The sequence below is a fragment of the Cololabis saira genome, chromosome 6, assembly GCF_033807715.1.
Source record: "Cololabis saira isolate AMF1-May2022 chromosome 6, fColSai1.1, whole genome shotgun sequence".
NCBI lineage: Eukaryota > Metazoa > Chordata > Actinopteri > Beloniformes > Belonidae > Cololabis > Cololabis saira.
In genome coordinates, this window is record NC_084592.1 from 33,472,995 (window position 1) to 33,493,095 (window position 20,101).

At 38.6% G+C, this 20,101-nt stretch overlaps 1 protein-coding gene across 1 annotated transcript; it reads left to right on the top strand.

Annotated features, from left to right (window-relative positions):
• The first annotated feature begins 15,691 nt into the window (after positions 1–15,691).
• On the top strand, positions 15,692–19,213 carry cryba2b (crystallin, beta A2b). The gene is made up of 5 exons (XM_061723977.1): positions 15,692–15,830; positions 17,002–17,189; positions 17,896–18,037; positions 18,431–18,573; positions 18,834–19,213. Exons 2-5 carry the CDS (start codon positions 17,032–17,034, stop codon positions 18,979–18,981), a joined length of 591 nt encoding a protein of 196 aa, XP_061579961.1. The 5' UTR covers positions 15,692–15,830; positions 17,002–17,031; the 3' UTR covers positions 18,982–19,213.
• The last annotated feature ends 888 nt before the right edge of the window (positions 19,214–20,101 follow it).

The following is a 20,101-nucleotide window of genomic DNA, read 5'->3' on the forward strand; positions in this document are numbered from 1 at the left end:
GATTCAGTTTTGTGATTCTTGATTTTAATGTTCAACATGAGCTGAATTTTTGACTTCCTGCTGTGCAGGTAAAACCACATCCAGTGGAGCAGCTTCGTGTGATGTTCGGGATTTACTTGATAACTGAGTTTTCTTTTGTGACGGTATTAAAGGTTCTTCTTTGAGCTAAGGATACAGTTTTACTTTGTGCAAATATCAGCAATACATGTGGTTAATATTGATATTTTGGACAAGTGACACAATCTGTTTGGACGTCTGCCCTCATGCAGATGGTTCAGATCTATAAAGACTAAAACAGACTAAGAAACAGTTTCTATCCTTCAGCCATTACTATGCTAAATGCTGCTATCGTGTGCACACTGCAATGACATTGCAGTCTCAGGTTTACAATTTTTACTGCAAGTTTTAATATTAACTCCAACTAAGGGATTAGTGCAATATGATCTTTGTACGATTGCATGACTTTTAGTTGCTAGTATATGTCTATTTGTTCTTGTTCTTCTTTTAGCATATTTATCTCCTTTAGCACTTAATGTTGTTGAACATTTTTTGATTGCTACAATGATAATAAAGATTCTGGTTCTGTATGACGTGTGTAGACGGGTGAACGAATCAGTCAAATCTAGAATAAATGCAAAAACGGGTTTTATGCAGAACAGAAAACTGACATGTTTTGAGTGTTTTACTGTAACCGTTAATCTGAGATAAAAAGGAGAATATGTTTACTGTTTATGTGATTGTCCATACTGAACTGCACAATTAAAAATTTCACAACATTTTTTTTTCAGGAAATACACAATTTCTTCTGTTTCCAATTACTTTTTTTTAATTTTTGTCTTGTCTTCGGTCGTCTTTTTCCCCCCACATTCATTTATTGAGAAGATGCAAAAAATGGATTATCACAGCTTTTTATTAATAATTTATGGGATTTAAGAGATAAAACAATATATTGCATGTGTTTGTTTTATTTTTATTTACATTTTACACAGCGTTCTACCTGTTTTTGGAGTTTTATATTCCCCTGTGTTGCCACAATTTGAGGGAAAATAGTTTTGATCTATTTTCATCAGAGCAAGGTCCTTAGGTTTTAACTAAGTTCAGAAGTAGAGGAGTGTCCCTTTGATTCAAAGACATGCAAGCTTCTGAAAGGCATGGAGCAGTCTCCAGTGTTGTATGCTAAATCCTCTCCAATCACGTGACTTAAGTATGGATTCTTTTACAGCAATTTCCACCAATTATGTATTTATTTCGATCATCTATTTAGCCTATCAATCAACATGCTGGTTATTAAGATGCATCATACGTAATGACCTTATGATGAAGTACAAATGTTAGAAAAATAAGGTCAAAAGAAAAATAAAACCTCTAAAAATGGATAAAATGGCACCACAGAAGCTCAGGTCATGTCTTCTTTTTTTTTTTTCAATGTTTTAAGATTTTGCACAGGGTTTTTTTTTTTTTTCCATTGAGACATTCATTTTATGAATGCATGCCCCCACTCATGCTCCCCCCAGACAGAGGAGATGTTAGGGAGGCAGGAGTAGGAAACATTTAAGCCAGTGCTTCTATGTATTTTTTTTTCTTTTTAAGAAAATCTGAAATGACAGGCACATAAAATGAAATAGCTCAGATCATCTGGATCACATACAGGGAGTCAAAGACTACAAACATCCGCGGTGACCTTGAGAAAAAGGAGGAGGGACCGCAGTCGTATAACAAAGGCTGTTGTAAACCCTGGACATGATAATTTGAAGGAGCATCTCTGAACCCTGGATGTTGTGCTGTTGACTGTCAGTGCTTTACTTGTTGGAGACATGTGACAGCATCAGCTCCGTTGTTGCCAGGCTACAAAAACACAGCACCCACACATGATCGATAGAGATTTTAACAACGCCTCTTTTTGCTACACACACAACTTTCAGTTGAACTGCTTTTAATTTCTCTTCTGTTTATTTATCTTCGATCAGCGCTGGGAAATGTAGCATTCAGTTCAGTTCAATGCACTGAAAAAAATAAATCTAAGCGCATGTAAATATAACATACTTAAATCTGTGATATTAACAGTTAAAAATGAAGTTTGTTGCTTTGAATTGAATACATCTAGTTTTGAACTTAATCTGCATTTGTTCAAAAAACAAGACATTGTGCATTTTTTCCTTAACAAGCAGTATTTATGTAATTTATGCAAGTAAAGTACATTTTTGCAAGTAAAACCTAATTCTTTTTACATTTTTTATATATATATATATATTTTTCCTTTTTTCTCTTTTTTCCTTTTTTTCTTTTTTTCTTTTTTTCCCCCTTTCTCTTTTTTCTTCTTTTTTTCTTTTTTCCCTTTTTTTCTTTTCTTTTCTTTTTAAAGTCAACTTTAATAAATAAAGTAAACTTAACACAATTAAGTTGACTGTACTTGCAAAATGTATTATTTACATACAAAAAATTAAGTAGTTTATACAAAGACTAGTCTTTCTTAATATACATAATAATCTAATGCAAAAAGTTGACTTATTTTTTTTAAGTAGATCATGCACAATATTTGTATCAGTAATAGTTGTTGTCTGGTGCCACAAACTCAGTCGTGAAGCAAAAGTTGTGAAGCAAGGCCGAGCGTCCTGCAACTGCCGGTCATTTGCAAGGCAAACTGCATGAAAATGATGGCGGACCGGCGAATCCAGGAGGTCGCCAGGTAGCGACGGTACAATGAAGCTTTTTACACCTCAGTGCAGGCACAGCGTTGCCTGGCACACACACACACACACACACACACACACACACACACACACACACACACACACACACACACACACACACACACACACACACACACACACACACACACACACACACACACACACACGTCTACCCCTCCCTCTTTGTGTCAATATTGGATCAGAGCAGAGCGCCGTGCGACAGGTGTCTGTGCGCCCCGAGGATCCACTTTAAGGGGAGGAGAGAGACAGGATAGGAGAGAGAGAGAGGGAAGAGGTATAAAAGGTGTGTACCTGCCCCAAACCACGCACATCCCAGCGCGTGTGAGAGGTGAGAGGTGAGAGGTGGCCCGCGTCTGCTCAGCCTCTTCTCCAGGTAAGGCCCTTATTCCCAGCAGAGCATCCACTCCTGCACCAGCTCTCACTTATCTAACTTCTCCTTTCCAATCTTCCTCCCAACAGGTTGACAAAGAAGCCAGCTGTTTCCCCCGCTGGAGCCAAACTTTGCGCTCTGCTTTTGTGACCTTTTCCCATCTGAGTCCGTATTTGCTTCACGTTGAGCCTCACGTACAATACCTGAAGATGAAGTTTTGTTCGTTCGGCTCGCGTTATGCAGGTACGGGTGGGCGACCGGGAAAGACATTCACAAGAAGATTGTTCTTCCTCTGCCGGGACTCCCTTCATAGTGGAACTTTATCACATTATTTTCATGAGGACAATGCTCTCACCAAATCCTACATTTAGTTAGTGGATTTAAATAAACAAGTCCAGGTGTGGTATTGTTGCCACTCAGAGGTGTCAAAAGCTTGCATTAGACATTTTAAGCATAAACTGTTAAGCCATGGTTATATCTTCAGTTGAGATCAAGAAATGATTAGACTACATTCAGCAACTGACACCAGGTGGGTTGTTGCCTGTTTTCTACTGGAAAGGTAGATTGTCTTATTTGCATACAGCTGGCAGCAGACAGAGCTCTAAAGAAAGCAGCTGCTTGGCTAGAAATCACAATCATTTATCCAAAGTTTGAAGGCTAATGATTTGTTCAATGGGCATATGTTTGTGCAGGATTCAGAGCAGAATAAAGACTTCATTTCTCTGACCAGAAGGAGTTTGTATCCAACCCACTGTGTATGTTTCTCATGTTTAACTGAAGAAGTAAAATATGCAAATTCAGAATGTGAATCATGGTCTCTATCAGTCCAAGTTTTCATGGAAAACCAGGTCGGGCCAGTAGTGTGACACATGTGAAACTATAGCACTGGTAAAAGGTCAAAGTGGTTCTGTTTTTTTTTTAATTTATTACAAGTTCTTGTTGAACTTGTCTGCATGTGTTTGCTTGGGTAGAACCAAGAACATAAAAGGCTGGAAAGGTTGACATCTGCCATGATAAAGGGTGATAATCTCTTTATCTCCCCTTAGTGCACTTTCAATAATCATTTTCCCGTTGGCACATTTATGACAGGAGCATGTTTTTTCCACTGGGGCGGACCTGGTCATCACTACCCATCCCCTAAATCATGTAGCGAGACCTCAGGCAAGCTACAGAGTGCAGATAGATGGCTTAATGGGAGGTTGTGTTAATCATTAACTAAACATTAACTACACACACATGCACAGCAGACACCTGATACAAGCCATCTGCTATCTGGATGCTGTGATGAAGCATTCAGCCATAGAGCTGCTGCCACTGATTAGTCATTGTTTCCTACATAAAGGTTACATGTACCTTTAAAGTTACACACCAATTAGGTAAACTAATTAAAGGGGTTTAACAATAAGTTGGTTATTCTTTTACAAACCATGAATTCTGCTTTGCCAGTTTTTTTCTTGCTTAACTTTGACTTATCTCCAACTGAGGATAAAGCTGGAACCTTAACCATCAAATACAATCATGAGTGACGAAGAGCCAAAACACAAATATGTCTAAAGTCAAATCATCTGAAGTTTTAACTGATATTCTGCACTAATTATCCTCCACATTATGAACAACCACCAACATTTTGTGTAAAAGACAACCAGAGCTTGGGTGAAAGTGAAGAAACAGTTTCTATATTTAATTAAAAGTTGTTCTATGAAAAGTGAACTTCTGACATAACTGAAGATCTGAAGAGATAATTCATGCTCATGTGTTGTTTTTATACTTCTGCTCCTTTGTGGTTGTCATTTTTACATTGATTTTGTTTCCCTGTTAAGTCCCCATCACTCATTTATTATGTCAAAAACAGCCTCATGTGGCCCTGGATAGCTCCGTGGGTTGAGCAGGCACCATTTCTAGAGGCTGTAGTCCTCATGCAGGCAGCGCAGGTTCAAGTCACTCTATAGTACCATGCCGCCCCCCACCGTTTCCTGTCTACCTACTTTCTCAATAAAGGCCACTAGCGCCACAAAAACCTTAAAAAAAAAAAAAGTGTCATGTACATTTCGTCACCTCATGCGCTGCATCATTATGAAAGTCCACCCCGGCCCTGCATGTCACTCTTTACCTCCAGAGCCTATTTGCCTCTGCTTGAATCTTCAGTCAATATTTGTTTAAAGCCAGCGGAGAGCGAGGCTCACAGTCCTCAGTATCCTGGTTAACCTGCTTCCATTCAGAGTGCCCGTCCCAACTGCTGCTGGGGCTCCACCCGTGCTTTCGCTGCTACAGGAGCCGGTTATCATGCAGCTCATTTGTTTGGGATGCAGCATGAAGGCTCAGCCACCTGCTACCTTGCAGACTATAGTTCTACCATGTGCATAATCATTTACACATGATGTTTCCTTCATCAACATGAGTAAATGTCATTGCTTTATTAATTTATTCTATACCTGCATCATCCGGTTCAGGGTCACAAGGGAGCTGGAACTTCTCCCAGCTGTCGTAGGCTGAGAGGTGAGCTTCACCGCCAAGACATTAGATCATTTTAAGAGAAAGAACAAGAACTACAATGATGCATTTCTTTTTACACAGGAACTGCTTACCATTGCAAAAAATATAACAATGTTAAATCGATTTAACAATGTTAAATGTTTTTTTTCCTGATGAATTCAATGTGAACAGTGAAACAATTGGTAAAATATTTTATTTTTTACTTTTTATTTAACCTTTATTGACCCAGGCAAGCAATCTAAGAACAAATTCTTATTTGCAAATGCAGCCTGAACAAAGAGCATAAGCATTTTGAGGGGAAAGGGGAAGGGGAGTGCTAGAAATAAAAAACAACGTTATATAAAATTGCATAATAATACAATAAATATGTACAATAAACATAAATACAAACACATTGAAAAACATTAAGACATTGGGATGTAGCAAGTCGGCCTGATCAACAGGTGCAAGAGTCAACTGTATTTTGTTGCAGATTTTGTTTGAAGACAGAGTGTGATATGAGGGCAGAGAGTTTTAGAGTGTTTTGTAGTGTGTTCCAGTTATTAGCTGCAGCAAATCGGAAGGCGCTGTGACCAAAGACTGTACGGACTGTGGGGATGGAGAGTTTAATTAAATGACTGGACCTCAGATTGAGACAGGTGTAAAAGGGAAGAGAAGTAGAGAGATGTTACGCCCAGTACTGGAGTCAAGGGGGGATGAGGGGGATGGCATCCCCCCTGAAATAAAAACGGTCAAAATCATCCCCCCCTGTAAAACTGCCATCCCCCCTTTCCATCCCTTATTTCATTTCATCAATGAATGTGGTTTTACTGCTATTTCAACATTTAGAGTCATCACCAGAAAAATAACTTATTTGACAATTTTCACCTGTTTTGAGTACATTTTTACTTGAAATAAGTAGAAGAATCTGCCATTGGGAAGATTTATCTTCTCATTACAAGCAAAAAAATCTTGTTCCACTGGCAGATTTTTCTAATTTTAAGTGAAAATCTACTTGAAACAGGTGAAAATTGTTGTTTTTTCCAGTGATGAGTCTTGTTTTAAGTGTAATGAGATTTTTTTTTTACTAAAATGAGACATTTTAACAAGAAATAAGACAAATATTCTTGTTAAGATTTAGAGTTTTTGCAGTGATCCATTTTATTTATCCTGTGAAGGACAGAGTCATATTGATAAGTTCAGAAAACTGTTTTTTATTGTTGTGTTTTGATGTATTTGATGTAAGCCCAGTGGATATTTAAAGCTTACAGAAGGCTGCATTTAACTGCTGCTATGTCATTCCTGCAGTATTTCTGCAGGTGTTTTGGTCAGTGCTATTATTTATAATATATTATATTATTTGTAATTAGCACAAATTATCTGTCCCCATATGATAAAATCCACCATCCCCCCTGATTTTTTTTTACAACTCGAGTACTGGTTATGCCAAGTATGGTTTTGTAGATGAGCAGGAGCCAGTGACAGAGCCGTCTGGTATGGAGGGATAGTGAAGAGTATCCAGTTTCTTGAGGGTGGATTGAGATGCCATCCTGTAGATGGTGTCACCATAATCAAATATGGGCAGGATGGACTTGATTGATTGATGGATGTGATAAGTATATGTTTTGTTGAACGAGTGAAAGAGGCCTTTTTGCGGTAGAAGAAACTCATGCAAGCTTTGACTTTTGACTGTAGGTGCTTGAGATGGGTCTGAAGGAGAAGGTGCCAGATGTGGAAGTCACGGGTGATGGAGAAGGAACAGTAGTGGAGGAAGGTGAAACAGAGAGGACAGCTGAACTGTGGTTGAAAAGTGTTGGTTGAGAAGCGAGGCCATGCGAGACTGATCCGTGACCACAGTCTCACCAAAGGTCATCACGATGGGGAAATGGGGTGGAGTGAGCTTGTTTTTCATGGACTTGAGCGTTTTCCAGAACATTCTAGCGTCAGAGGCACAGGATGCAAATTTATCCAAGAAATAAGAAACTCTGGCTTTTCTGACTGCCTGGGTGCATTTGTTTCTACATCGCCAGAAGGCCAGCCAATCAGAAAGAGCCAGGGAGGACCTGGCTTTCTGCCAGAAGGTGTTTTTCCGGCGGATTAAAGTAGCCAGATCATGGGAAAACCAATGGCTGAGGCGGTCCTTAATCCGTAACTTTATGAGTGGAGCGTGTTTGTTGATGATCTGGCCAAAGGTGGATTTGAAGTAGGACCAGGCATCATCCATAGAAGAGGAAGTGCTGGTTCTATCCCAGTTTACTGCAGCAGCATCGTGGAGAAAGGCTCCCAGGTTAAACTATTTTAAGGAGCGCTTAGATACAGTCACAGGGGGACGTTTAGCTGTAGAACCAGAGCGTATGCAACCAATAGCACAGTGATCACTCATATCCTGACCAAAAACACCGGATTTATAATTAGAGGGGGCATCTGTAAAATATGTGGCAATATATGAAAGTGTAAACCAAAAAAATATAACAGTCCTGCTGTTTAGTCGTACTATGTTTCTGCTACCAATGTATCTATTTTTCATCAGCCCTCTGTTGCTCCTTCTTTGCTTACGTCCTGTCATCCCACATCAGAGGCTTCCCTTACAAGCTAGCTAGAGTGTAGTAACAGAAAGTACTGTTCATCTAAAAATTCAGTCAACACAAATGTTATGGGTCTTATGAATTCAACAGGCTAAACCAAACAATCTTTACCTTGCATTGACCCTATAAACTGGTCTGCATGGCCGTTCTGTATCATTAACAGCAGAGTTTGTATCTGTGCAGCAGGAACATGATTGCATTTGTGGTGCCTGCCCAACTCTTTGGCGTTATCTGTAAATGGTGGAGTGGAGCAAGAGCTTCCCAGAGGCGGTGTGTGTTTTTCTGAATGTGTGTGTATGAGGGTGTGTGAGTGTGCTGTCTGTGGGCTGTGTGCTGTTTCCTGTGACAGTTACTGATAATGAAGAGTCATGCAAATGCCTGGGGCCTGTTCCCTCTTCCAGGTGGCTCGTCCCCACTTTTGCTCTTACACTTTTTTGATGATATAGGAGCGCCTCTGGATTAAAGTGAAAAGACAATATTTAATAAATGTCAACAAGTTTTCTAAGAAAAGATGTTTAGATTTTTGTCAGCAGTGGTTGAAGGCTCTTTCTCAATGATACCTAAAACTATTGTATCTCGCATGTGCCCGATCTGTTTGCTTACACACCTACGTCCCAGCAGACTACATGTCGGTGCTTGTCATCAGTTTAATACTGATTGTCTTTATGTCTTTCAGTTTATATCACCAGCCATGACTGATAAACATGGCCAAAGAAAATATTCTCATCTTTGTAGAATTTATACATGATTTTGAGCCCATTGCTTAGGTGTCCAGTCGGAGAACAACTGGGACAAGAGGAGGCGGCACGAGCAGATGTCCTACTCACATCATCCTTGGATTAGTCTCCGTGGTAACGTTCCACCTGGAGGAGGGCATTTATTCAGGGCAATCTGCATGACAGTGTGCTTGTGTGTAGATATACAAACATTCGTGTGTGTGTGTGTGTGTGTGTGTGTGTGTGTGTGCGTGCGTGTGTGTGTGTGTGTGTGTGTGTGTGTGTGTGTGTGTGTGTGTGTGTGTGTGTGTGTGTGTGTGTGTGTGTGTGTGTGTGTGTGTGTGTGCATGGTAGCGGATTCACTAACTATTCAATGTAAAAAAGCAACACCAGTTATAATACACTTGTTTCGCTACAACCCAAATATACTCATTATAATGTTTGCCTCCACCTATTGTATGATTATTATTATATTTACACACATCAGTGTATTCCAGTGCATTCCATAAAGAAAGGAAACAAAAGGATGGGTACATTGACTATTATTTTGATAAACACTTAAGTAATCCTTTTTTTCTAACATATGTGTGTACAGATACATGCATGTATGTGAGTGTAAGCATGTGTAGTGTACATATGTATGTGGATATGTAATGTGCTTGTATATATGTATGTACATGTATGGATATATGTGTAAGTACGTCATAAGCAGATAGGTATGCATGTATATGTGCATATGCTTTTTGTTGTAGTTAGCTATTATTCATTTGTGTTTATTTCATACAAGGAAAATGTCTCAAACATGTCAGACAAAAGACATTTTGAAATGTAAGTAGGGGGGCATTCATAAGCCGAAGCTTCAGCCCTGACCCTTTGGTCGTGACCTAAGTGTTCATGCTTGGTGGTGACCAATACATTTTTTTCATTCATTCATTCATTCATTCGTTCGTTCGTTCGTTCGTTCGTTCGTTCGTTCGTTCGTTCGTTCGTTCGTTCGTTCGTTCGTTCGTTCGTTCGTTCGTTCGTTCGTTCGTTCGTTCGTTCGTTCGTTCGTTCGTTCGTTCGTTCGTTCGTTCGTTCGTTCGTTCGTTCGTTCGTTCGTTCGTTCGTTCGTTCGTTCGTTCGTTCGTTCGTTCGTTCGTTCGTTCGTTCGTTCGTCCGTTCGTTCATTCGTTCATTCATTCATTCATTCATCAGTACCAGGAGTATGTCTTTAAGAAACAAATTAATAATAGTTATACAATGAAGGTGTCTTCATACAGAATTTCTGTAAGAAGATAACATTTTGTGTCTATAGCCCAGGTAAAATAAAAGGGACAGAATGACGCTGGTGGAGTTCTACTTTGCAGTCAAGCATGAACAGAATATAATGTTTCTCTATTACCCCATGTTATTTCCTTTTTTATTTCACAGTCTGAGTCACTTTGCCAAGAATACCGGTACAATCCTGTAGCTAGCTTTTAGGCCAGTTGTTGATGGCAGTCAGCAGGGTTAATAAAAAACACTGTAGACTTTCTATTTGTAGGCGTAACCGACTTTTTAGTGGGATGGCCCCGGCTCATTCAAAGTGCAGCAGCTGTAATTCTTGCCTTGACAAAGGAATTTGAATAAATTGATGCACTGTTTTATCTCTCAGGATATAATTTGTAGGTCATGTAGCTATGTCCAAAGTTTAGTTTTAAATCTATTAAAGATACTGTTAGTTACTGTGGTCTTACTTTCTGGAAAAGCAGCTGAACTGGTCTAACGTCAACTACAACTGTCAACTGTTTCACCACTGAATTGCATAATGAGACTTCTCCTTCTCCAGCTGAAACCTATCCCCCTCTCCAAGGCTTATGGTTAATTATTACATTGGTATGTATTTTGGTGCTCACTCATCCTTCCTCCCTTCTTGAATAGTGTATAATGTGAGGGTATTGTTTATGTTCATGTTTGTATGATTGAGAGACCACCCAAAATCAGACAAGGCATTTATACAACATGAGATATGCAGTTTTTAATTTCAATATACGTTGACCTACAACTACACCCACAAATGCTAATTAAAATGGTACTTAGCAAGAAAAAAAGAAAGAAAAAGTCTGGCTTATGTTAACCTTGTCCTGAAGCAACATTGGCATCTTTTGTTGACTCTGAGGCATCATGGATGGATTGTGGTCTGATGAATTGGTATTCTAAAACTTTTTATGAGGAGATGGCCAAAGTGTGCTCCAAACCAAAAATACCCTCCAGACTGCCACCAACAACTGGCCTAAAAGCTACAGTAGGTACAGGGTTGTACCAGTATTCTTGGAAAAGTCATTTCCAACTGAAACACGTCGTCACTATCACATAACAACGTGGTATTAACTTTTTTTTAAATGTGCTGCAGGTATGAAATCCAAAAAAGAGAAAAATGGTGTATATTAACAAATGGACACAGCCTTTTGCTTAAATAGAGCAGTAATAGGTTCCCCAGGTCCCCATGACTCTAAATGGAAATGAGCTGGGATAGAGAATGAATAGATAGATGGATGGATTAATAAATGGAAATGAGTGAGCTAGAAAAAAAAAGGAAACATTTCCATACTGTCTACAAAGAATTATAAGTCAAAGTGAACTCAGGAATTACTGCATTATTGCCTTTTATTGGACTTTCCCAGATCATCAGTTTTTTTTTGGTTTGGGATTTTACACTGAGTTTATGCTTCAGTGATTAAGACTTTCAAGTTAATTTCTGTGGTTTGTTTTACATATTTTCTTTACTTCTGTCTGTTTTGTTCATTGTTTGTTATTCAGTGTAAAGTACATTTAGTTTAAGTTGAATTACATTTCCTGTTTAAAGGGCTGACGTCAACGATATGACAGTGAACAAGGCTCTCTCTAAATATGACAGGGGAAACTTGAGTTCTGACCAAACATATGCACCATATCTCAACTGTAGTGCAGAGCTGGTGAGTCATTTGACCAGTTAAAACACATGAATGGATTAGTTATGCAGCCAGATAAGGATTCAAAACAGAACCACACAGTACTAGCTCTGTACTGGACTACACTGACCCGTACACATGCAAATTCCTCCTGCCAGCTGTATTTAACAGGGAAATGAGGTGTGCATGCTTCTATGTCTGTGAATGTGTAGATTCATTTGTGTTACCTCATTGGGACTGTTTCCAACAAAAACAGAGTTTGTGGGGTCCAGTAATCCTCGCTGGGGATCACATCCCAGTCTGAATGAGACAGCACATCAGTTCTGAGGTGGTCCCTTTTTAGGTTTCAGGTTAGGTGTGTGTGTGTGTGTGTGTGTGTGTGTGTGTGTGTGTGTGTGTGTGTGTGTGTGTGTGTGTGTGTGTGTGTGTGTGTGTGTGTGTGTGTGTGTGTGTGTGTGTGTGTGTGTGTGTGTGTGTGTGTGTGTGTAAATATGATGATAACTACCTACAGCTGATTGCTGTTACCAGATCAGATAAAAAAAGGAAAAAGAGAACATGTGGGCATTGACATGTTTTTTTTTTTAGATTTATTTATTTGCATAGTTAAACATTACACAAATAAAATTACCAACTTTACAAATTAAAGTGCAGGAAGAGGCGAAAACTCAAAAGAGCTTATCAGGTGCCTCCACCTATAGTTAACATAAAATTTAATATCATACTTATAAAAACAAAATATACAAATGAGCAGTTAGAAATCTATAAATGATAGAAATTAAAGGAAAATTACAAAGAATTTACACAAAAGAGAAATGATCAGATATATGAAAAACGATAGAGTACAATTTAATAATTAAGAAACAATCAAAAAATAAACGACTAAATAACAAACCAAATGAACAAAAACAAAAAATAATTTCAAGGAGATGACACAAAACGATAAAATGTGTCGGTACATCCATTACTTATGCCGGAGCAGTTCCATTTACAAAACAAAAATTAAGTGGTGTTTCAGACATCCTTTAAGAATGGATGTTGGGGATGTTAATGGTAGTGAATGGAGAGTACACGTGCATGCAGTCATAGTTGTCATAGTTGTCATCACTTTACATAACATGATATCAAAATTTAATGATTCGTACAACGGCAACCCGTTATTATGTTGACTTGCTTTTTATCTCCAAAAAAAGAGTGACAGGTTGACACAATGTCTAAAGGTAAACAGAGTTATATCCCCCGCACTATGAGTAATACCCACAGACAGAAACACAACATCTGTGTCTATATAAGCCTTTCCGTTCACCTGCCCATCACCTGCTCTCAGGGCAGGCAGGGTGACACACACTAATGCACACACATGTAAAGGAGGACAATGAATGGGTTAACAGAGGACAAAGAGAAAGCTGTTCACACAAGTAAACAGCACACATGCCCCACAGGTGAAACACACTCAGGGAAACTCTCACTCTGTATATGAACAAAGTAACTGCATAGGCCTACTTCCTCATATAAAGTGAGAAAGTCAAGATAGTTCAGTTACATCCTCTGTGGATGGATGGTTGTTGTTTCAGATGTATTATTATCTGGTAGCAGACAATTCAGGAATTTGGGTGACAGAAGGAATACAAATGAACAATGTAGTAGCATCATGACAATAAAATTAGTTTAGTTTAGTTTATTGTTTTGCACAGTTTTTAAAAAATATACAGGACATATCAATGATAAACACTATAGGTACAGGAAGAGGCAAAAAACCCAATGGGCTTATTTGAAGCCTCCACCGAAGATATTAAAATTTCATGTCAAGATTAACATACAAAAAAACAGAAAGTAAAACTACACAAAAGTGATGGCAAACTAATAATGCAATATATAAATAATAAAGAATAAAGACAAAAAAATAAGTGTGTGTGAGTGTGCATGGGATATTGTTTTTACAACTTATATTATATTGACTCCTGAGCAAATAAGACTGTACATGTCACTATGAGTGAAACACAAAAAAAAAAACAAAAAAACAAAAAGAACATGGATACATAAACAACAATACATTGGGAAAACAGTTACAAAACAGCAGTCAAGTGGTCCTTCAAACGTCTTTTGTAATATTTCAGAGAGGACGAGCTCTTTGCCAAGTGGGAAAAATCCTTCCACATTACAAATTGACCATTAATTGTAAATTAATGGGCCCCTTTTTTCAAATACTTTGGCTTTTCGGCTTAAAATAGATTACCCAAAAAAGACATGAACTTATACAGGAAACATACAGCATGTATCACAAATTGAGATTGCTGGCTTTCATGAGTCAAGACTCTTTACCAACATGCATGTAGTGAAAGATTATGCCACTAGATGTCACTATAATACTAAAAGGATAAGCTCGCTGAAACAATCCCACAGCACTGGTGACATTGATATTATTCAAAAAAGTGCCAAAGAAAATCCTCACCAATTCTAAGACAAGTACACATTCTCAAAGAAAGAAAGAAAGAAAGACAGAGAATTGGCGTTTAAATAGTTAGACATTAAACCCTACTTTCTCTCAGTCTACACTGCAAGTCTTCTGACAAAACACTTATGACAACACTTATGTCATTATTGTTGCATAAACTGAAAAGGATGTGGGAAACAAACATTTTCATGATTAGCACAGCTTTGATTATTTATCATAAAAACAACACTGTCTTACCCATGTGTGCATTAAGATGGAAGTCTTGGGTTAAATATATGTATTGCTCAGTAAAGACAAACTCTGTCTATGTTTAAAGTTTATTTGCCACCTAGCCAATTCATTTAACAGGCATTGATATTTTAAACGAACAACTGTTCACAGCTAGTGTTATTTCATGCAGAGAACTAAATATGTGAGGGAATATGTAGTTCATTTATTATAGACGTCAGTGAGTAAAGGAGTAGGGACCATTTTTTATCGTTCCTGGAGCCTTTTACTGGAATATTTCATACAGCTTTTTCTAGACCCGGGGTCGGCAACCCGCGGCTCTAGAGCCGCATGTGGCTCTTTAGCGCCGCCCTAGTGGCTCCTGGAGCTTTTTCAAAACTGTTTGACCTTTTTGTTCCTTTTTTTCTTTTTTTTTTTCTCTTTATTTTTTCTTTTTTTTTTCTTTTTTTCTTTTTTCTTTTTCTTCTTATTTTCCTTTTTCTCTTTCTTTCTTCCTTTTTCATTTCCTTTTTAATCTCGACATTTCAACTTTTTTTCTCGACATTTCGACTTTTTTCTCGAAATTTTTACTTTTTTCTCGAAGTTTTTACTTTTTTCTCGACATTAAAGACTTTTTTCTCAACATTTCGACTTTTCTCTCAAAATTGTACTTCAACATTAATCTTCGACTTTTTTCTCGAAATTTTGACTTTTTTCTCGACATTTTGGGTTTTTTCCTCGACATTTCAACTTTTTTCTCAACATTTTGGGTTTTTTCTCAACATTTCGTCATTTGCCTTCATTCTAAGGCTGATACAAGACTTTTAATTTTTTTTCGGCTCCAGACATATTTGTTTTTTGTGTTTTTGGTCCATTATGGCTCTCTCAACATTTTGGGTTGCCGACCCCTGTTCTAGACCCCCTGAAAAAAAAGGAGACCTTCCCTCCAGGTGGACCTGGCACACATCCAAGCATGCACTATGTGGGATGCCTTGGACCCTTTTCCCATCTGGAGTTTAGGGTCCAGTTTACCTAGAGAGAGAGAGAGAGGTCGACAGAGAGAGGGGATCAGCTCCCAGAATGTGTCTATTATCCCGCTACACCAATCAAACTGTTGTGTCAGTCTGTTGCCATTGTATAGTCCTGGGTCAGGTTGCCACTGACCATGGCTGCCATATTGATGACTTGGTCAGTTTGGGGCTCTGAGGACAATAGTGCTCTGGAGCCTCCACAAAGCACGAGGCTAATGCTCCCCATTCAGCCGGCCCGCTCAGCTGCTGAGTGTGCAAGGCTGCTGGGCAAATGGAGTGGCACAGGTCCAGGGGGCCCGGCCCTATAAAAACGCCAGTGAGGGCCTCTTCTCTGACATTGATTATACTGGATCTGTCCCACCTCAGTACCGTCTGTAAGTATACCATCAATTTGCTTCAGACTTAACTGATGCAGAAACTAGATGCAGGGATGTGTCACTGGGGCAGAGCCACCAAAATGCTCCCAATATACTGATAGATGGAGGATTATAGATGCACTTCGATTTGCTAACAGTAAAAACATGGTCACGTCCAGTGGTGGACAGTAACGGAGTAAATTTACTTGAGTACTGTACTTAAGTACATATCCAGAGAATTTGTACTTTACTTGAGTATTACATTTCTTTGGTACTTATTACTCTTACTTGAATACATTTCCAAGACAAATATTTTTACTTTTACTCGAGTAAATTTCTAGGAAGGCTGAAAAGTACTCGTTACTTTCAGGTCTGCTCTTTTTTCTTCTGCAGGTTTTATATAACATTGTGGTTCTAAAAGCAGCACATCAGTGCAGCTGGTTTCAAAGAGTTAATTCTCAGAAACAAGAGTTAAAAGATCCTTAAATTAATTTAGAAAAAATATAGTAATTTACTGATGTGGAAAATAAGAAATTTACTCTTACTCTTACTCTTACTTTTACTTAAAGTACATTTAAAAGCATTTACTTTTGGATACTTAAGTACCTTTAAAAACAAGTACTTTTCTACTCTTACTTGAGTAATATTTTGACTGAGCTACTTTTACTTGTAACGGAGTAAATTTTGACCAGTAGTATTTGTACTCTTACTCAAGTACTGGGGTCGAGTACTCTGTCCACCTCTGGTCACGTCAAACTTTCTCCCTTTATTTTAGTTTATTCCTAGCCAATAATAAGTTTAGTAAAATAAAGTAAACCAAAGATAGGTATGTATACTTGTATGCTTTCACTTAGATACATGTAGGTTGCTCTTGTCAGGGATGCTTGTCTTTAGTTCCTGACCTCATGGGCTGGATGACACAAATCGCTTCATCGAGGCGAATTACAAAGAATACAAAGACATATTTCTGATTATTCTAGAATTGTATTAAAAAACGTACTAACTGCTTTTTTTGTTTGCCCTGGAAGATTGTAGGCATAGGGAATTTAAGAAAAGCATCACTTGTCTGCTTCAAGGATAAAAAGTGCTTAGTTTATTTCCTGATATTTTAGCAGCAGGCAGGATGCAGTTAGGTATGGCCTTTGGTTGTTCTGACACTTTTATATTTAATGGCTGTTTTTATCTGCAGAGATTAACCCCCAAGGGAGAAGCAGCAGCCATGAATACCCAACAGATGGAGCAGATGGGCCAGTTCAAGATCACAGTCTGGGAAGAGGAGAACTTCCAGGGAAAGCGCTGTGAGTTCATGCTGGAGTGCCAGAACATCATGGAGAGGGGCTTCAACAAGATCCGCTCCATCAAGGTTGAGAATGGACCGTAAGTCAGAACTGTTTGTGCACTTCTGCATCCCCTGCTCCTAGATTGTTGGCTTCACCTTCTGAACTGTTAAATTCATCACTCTGGATTCTGTTTTTTTTTCTTTTAACAATGGAATATTGAGAGCCAAAGCAATATGCAATAATTAATAGCGTAATTTTCCTTATTTAATTTGCTTAAAAAGGCCCGATAATAGTAGACATGGTTTCAAAAGCAGACTCTAATCAAAAACTAGAAAAAAGACAGAAGAACAAAAAAATACACAGATTAAACCTTCTGTGTTATTACATGCTAGATGGCATGCCTGTGTGTGTGTGTGTGAGGGTACATTCATCCAAGTGTGACTGTGTTGTGTTATGAGCTGGCCGTGTGCAGCTGCTGCCTGCGAGCTAGAATGGCTTACTGACTGACTGCCGATCAGATAAAAGGGTCTGGGTGCAGCAGCAGTGGCAGAGGCAACGGCAGCAGGAGTAGCACGGCTCCATGTTTGCTTTGTGACAAAAGAAGCTGCATCTGGTTTTCACACAGGCCATTCTGTTAGGCATCAGCCTCTTTAGTTTGATGTAGATTGTTGCTCATTAGTAGTCCATGTCTACATTTGTGAGTTTCTCTACTTTGTTAGAAAATGCTTTCATTTTTATGATTATTTTCTTTCTGGTTGCTTTTTAACACCCTCATTGTTTCCATCCTAATTTATCTCTTCCAGCTGGGTGGGTTATGAGTACCCAGAGTTCCAGGGACAGCAGTTTATCCTGGAGAAGGGAGACTATCCTCGCTATGAAGCCTGGAGTGGAAACAGCAGCTACAGAACCGAGCACATGCTCTCCTTCAGACCCATCAAGTGCGCTGTGAGTTGCCCCAGCCTTCTATATATCATTTCCTCTTTTTAATCCCTCTTCTAAATGTTGACCTGTACTTTTTCATCCCTGTTAATGTTGGAAATTAAATGAAATGAAATCCTCCCCATCATCATTACTTCTAGGTTTCTTACAACACTAATTGTCTTCGTTATTTTGATCTTGATATATTTCTACTGTCTTCAGTTTTTCTTTGTTCTCAAACTCAGAAGCAATAGTTACAGTTCAAAAATTAAGGTCTGGAGAAAATCTATAGCTATAATTCAAAAACACTCCATGATTGCATGGTGAAAAGATGTCGTTTCTAGAGTTTCCTCTCCAGTTTCTTCAGCCGAGCACTTTCAAACTTAACCATCATGTATTCCTTTTCTCTTTTCTCCGCAGAACCACAGCGACAGCAAGGTGACCATGTACGAGTGTGAAGACTTCCAGGGCCGTAAGTTTGAGCTGTGTGATGACTACCCCTCCCTACAGGCCATGGGCTGGTGCAGCAAGGAGGTTCCCTCCATCAAAGTCAACTCAGGAGCGTAAGTCCCTCACTTTTGTCTGACTTATCCCTCTTCGTCTGCATTTTGCCTCTATGTTTCCCCTGTGCTGCTTACTATTGCAGTTACTTTAAATGAGCTATAACCTGATATCTGTTAGACACTAATGTTCTCTCTTGGACATAGATATAAATTAAGGCAAAAGAGAAAAACTGAAATCATTTAAAATACACACTGTGTCTCAAGATGTGTTGACTTTTGTAGATGTAACTGTAACTTGACTCCCTCACCTCTCTCTGCAGCTGGGTGGCCTACCAGTTCCCTGGTTACCGTGGCTACCAGTACATTCTGGAGAGAGACAGACACCAAGGCGAGTACAGAAACTACAACGAGTTCAGCACCCAGGCTCACACCAACCAGGTGCAGTCCATCCGTAGGATCCAGCACTAAGCCTTCATTCTGCTTGCCCGACCCGGCCTTAGAAATAACAAAAGAAAAAAACTCTCCCCTTTATCACTTCCTCGACTTGAGACCTGGACAGACTGCGGCCACAGAACGGTAGATGGAAAAACTCTTTCTGTCACTCTGTGGCTCTGCATGTATGGATTTCTAAGCACCTACTTCTACTACCATGCCATAGCATGCTCTTGAAATAGGAAATAAAGGCTTTTCTTCAAAACTATGAACTGTTTGTCAGTGTCTTTTTCTACTACAAATGTAAAAAACTCACTTGAATGAATGGAATAGGTTAAACCTCAGATAATCTGTAATAAATTACCATGCACTAGGGGTGGGTATTGGGAAGGACCTCACGATACGATACGCATCACGATACTTGAGCCACGATACGATACACATTGCGATATCCCGATTATGCGATATCCCGATTATTATATTCTACATAGTTCACCGAAAAATTTAAAAATGCATCACACATCTTAAAATCCAAGTTGTATATATGTACATCAGATGATAGTGATGGATCTTAAAATCAGAGTTGCACATTCATCAGATTATAGTGACAATTCATGGGACAAACTGAGTCAAAACAATGTTTTATTATAACTATACAAGCTAAAGTTACAACATATTTGTATATGTTTTTCATATTATTTACATCATATGAAATTAACATAAAATTTAGTATGAGGTTGCTTTAATTATGTGGCAAATGATAATAAACACAAGAAAGATGGGTACTAAAACCAAGGACAGGCACAGTGATCAGTCAGTATAGATATAAATCCATAAATAAATAAACCTCTGTGCATTATTTTTCATTTTTTAAGGACAGGCAATTGTGTTATATAAAAAATAAATTATAAAAGAAATAAAACGTGAAATAAAACCTGAGCTCAGTGCAGGGGCCTCCCAGGGTTGGTAGAGAGTGGCAATGCCCAGGACTGTCACTTAGGTAGGAGCACTGGGTGATATAATGGGAAAAAAATCGGGGATAAAAAATATTAAAAAAAAAAAAAAATCGATATTCAAATTTTGAATATCGATATTGAATCGGCTGGAAAATGATCGCGATATATTGCCATATCGATATTTTTGCCCATCCCTACCA

Excerpts from the sequence above, each read along its gene's own strand:
- cryba2b (XM_061723977.1), top strand. The coding sequence starts at position 17,032 with ATGAATACCCAACAGATGGAGCAGATGGGCCAGTTCAAGATCACAGTC. Across the intron at positions 17,190-17,895 it reads ATCAAGGTTGAGAATGGACC|CTGGGTGGGTTATGAGTACC; the intron begins GTAAGTCAGAAC and ends TATCTCTTCCAG. Across the intron at positions 18,038-18,430 it reads TCAGACCCATCAAGTGCGCT|AACCACAGCGACAGCAAGGT; the intron begins GTGAGTTGCCCC and ends TTTTCTCCGCAG.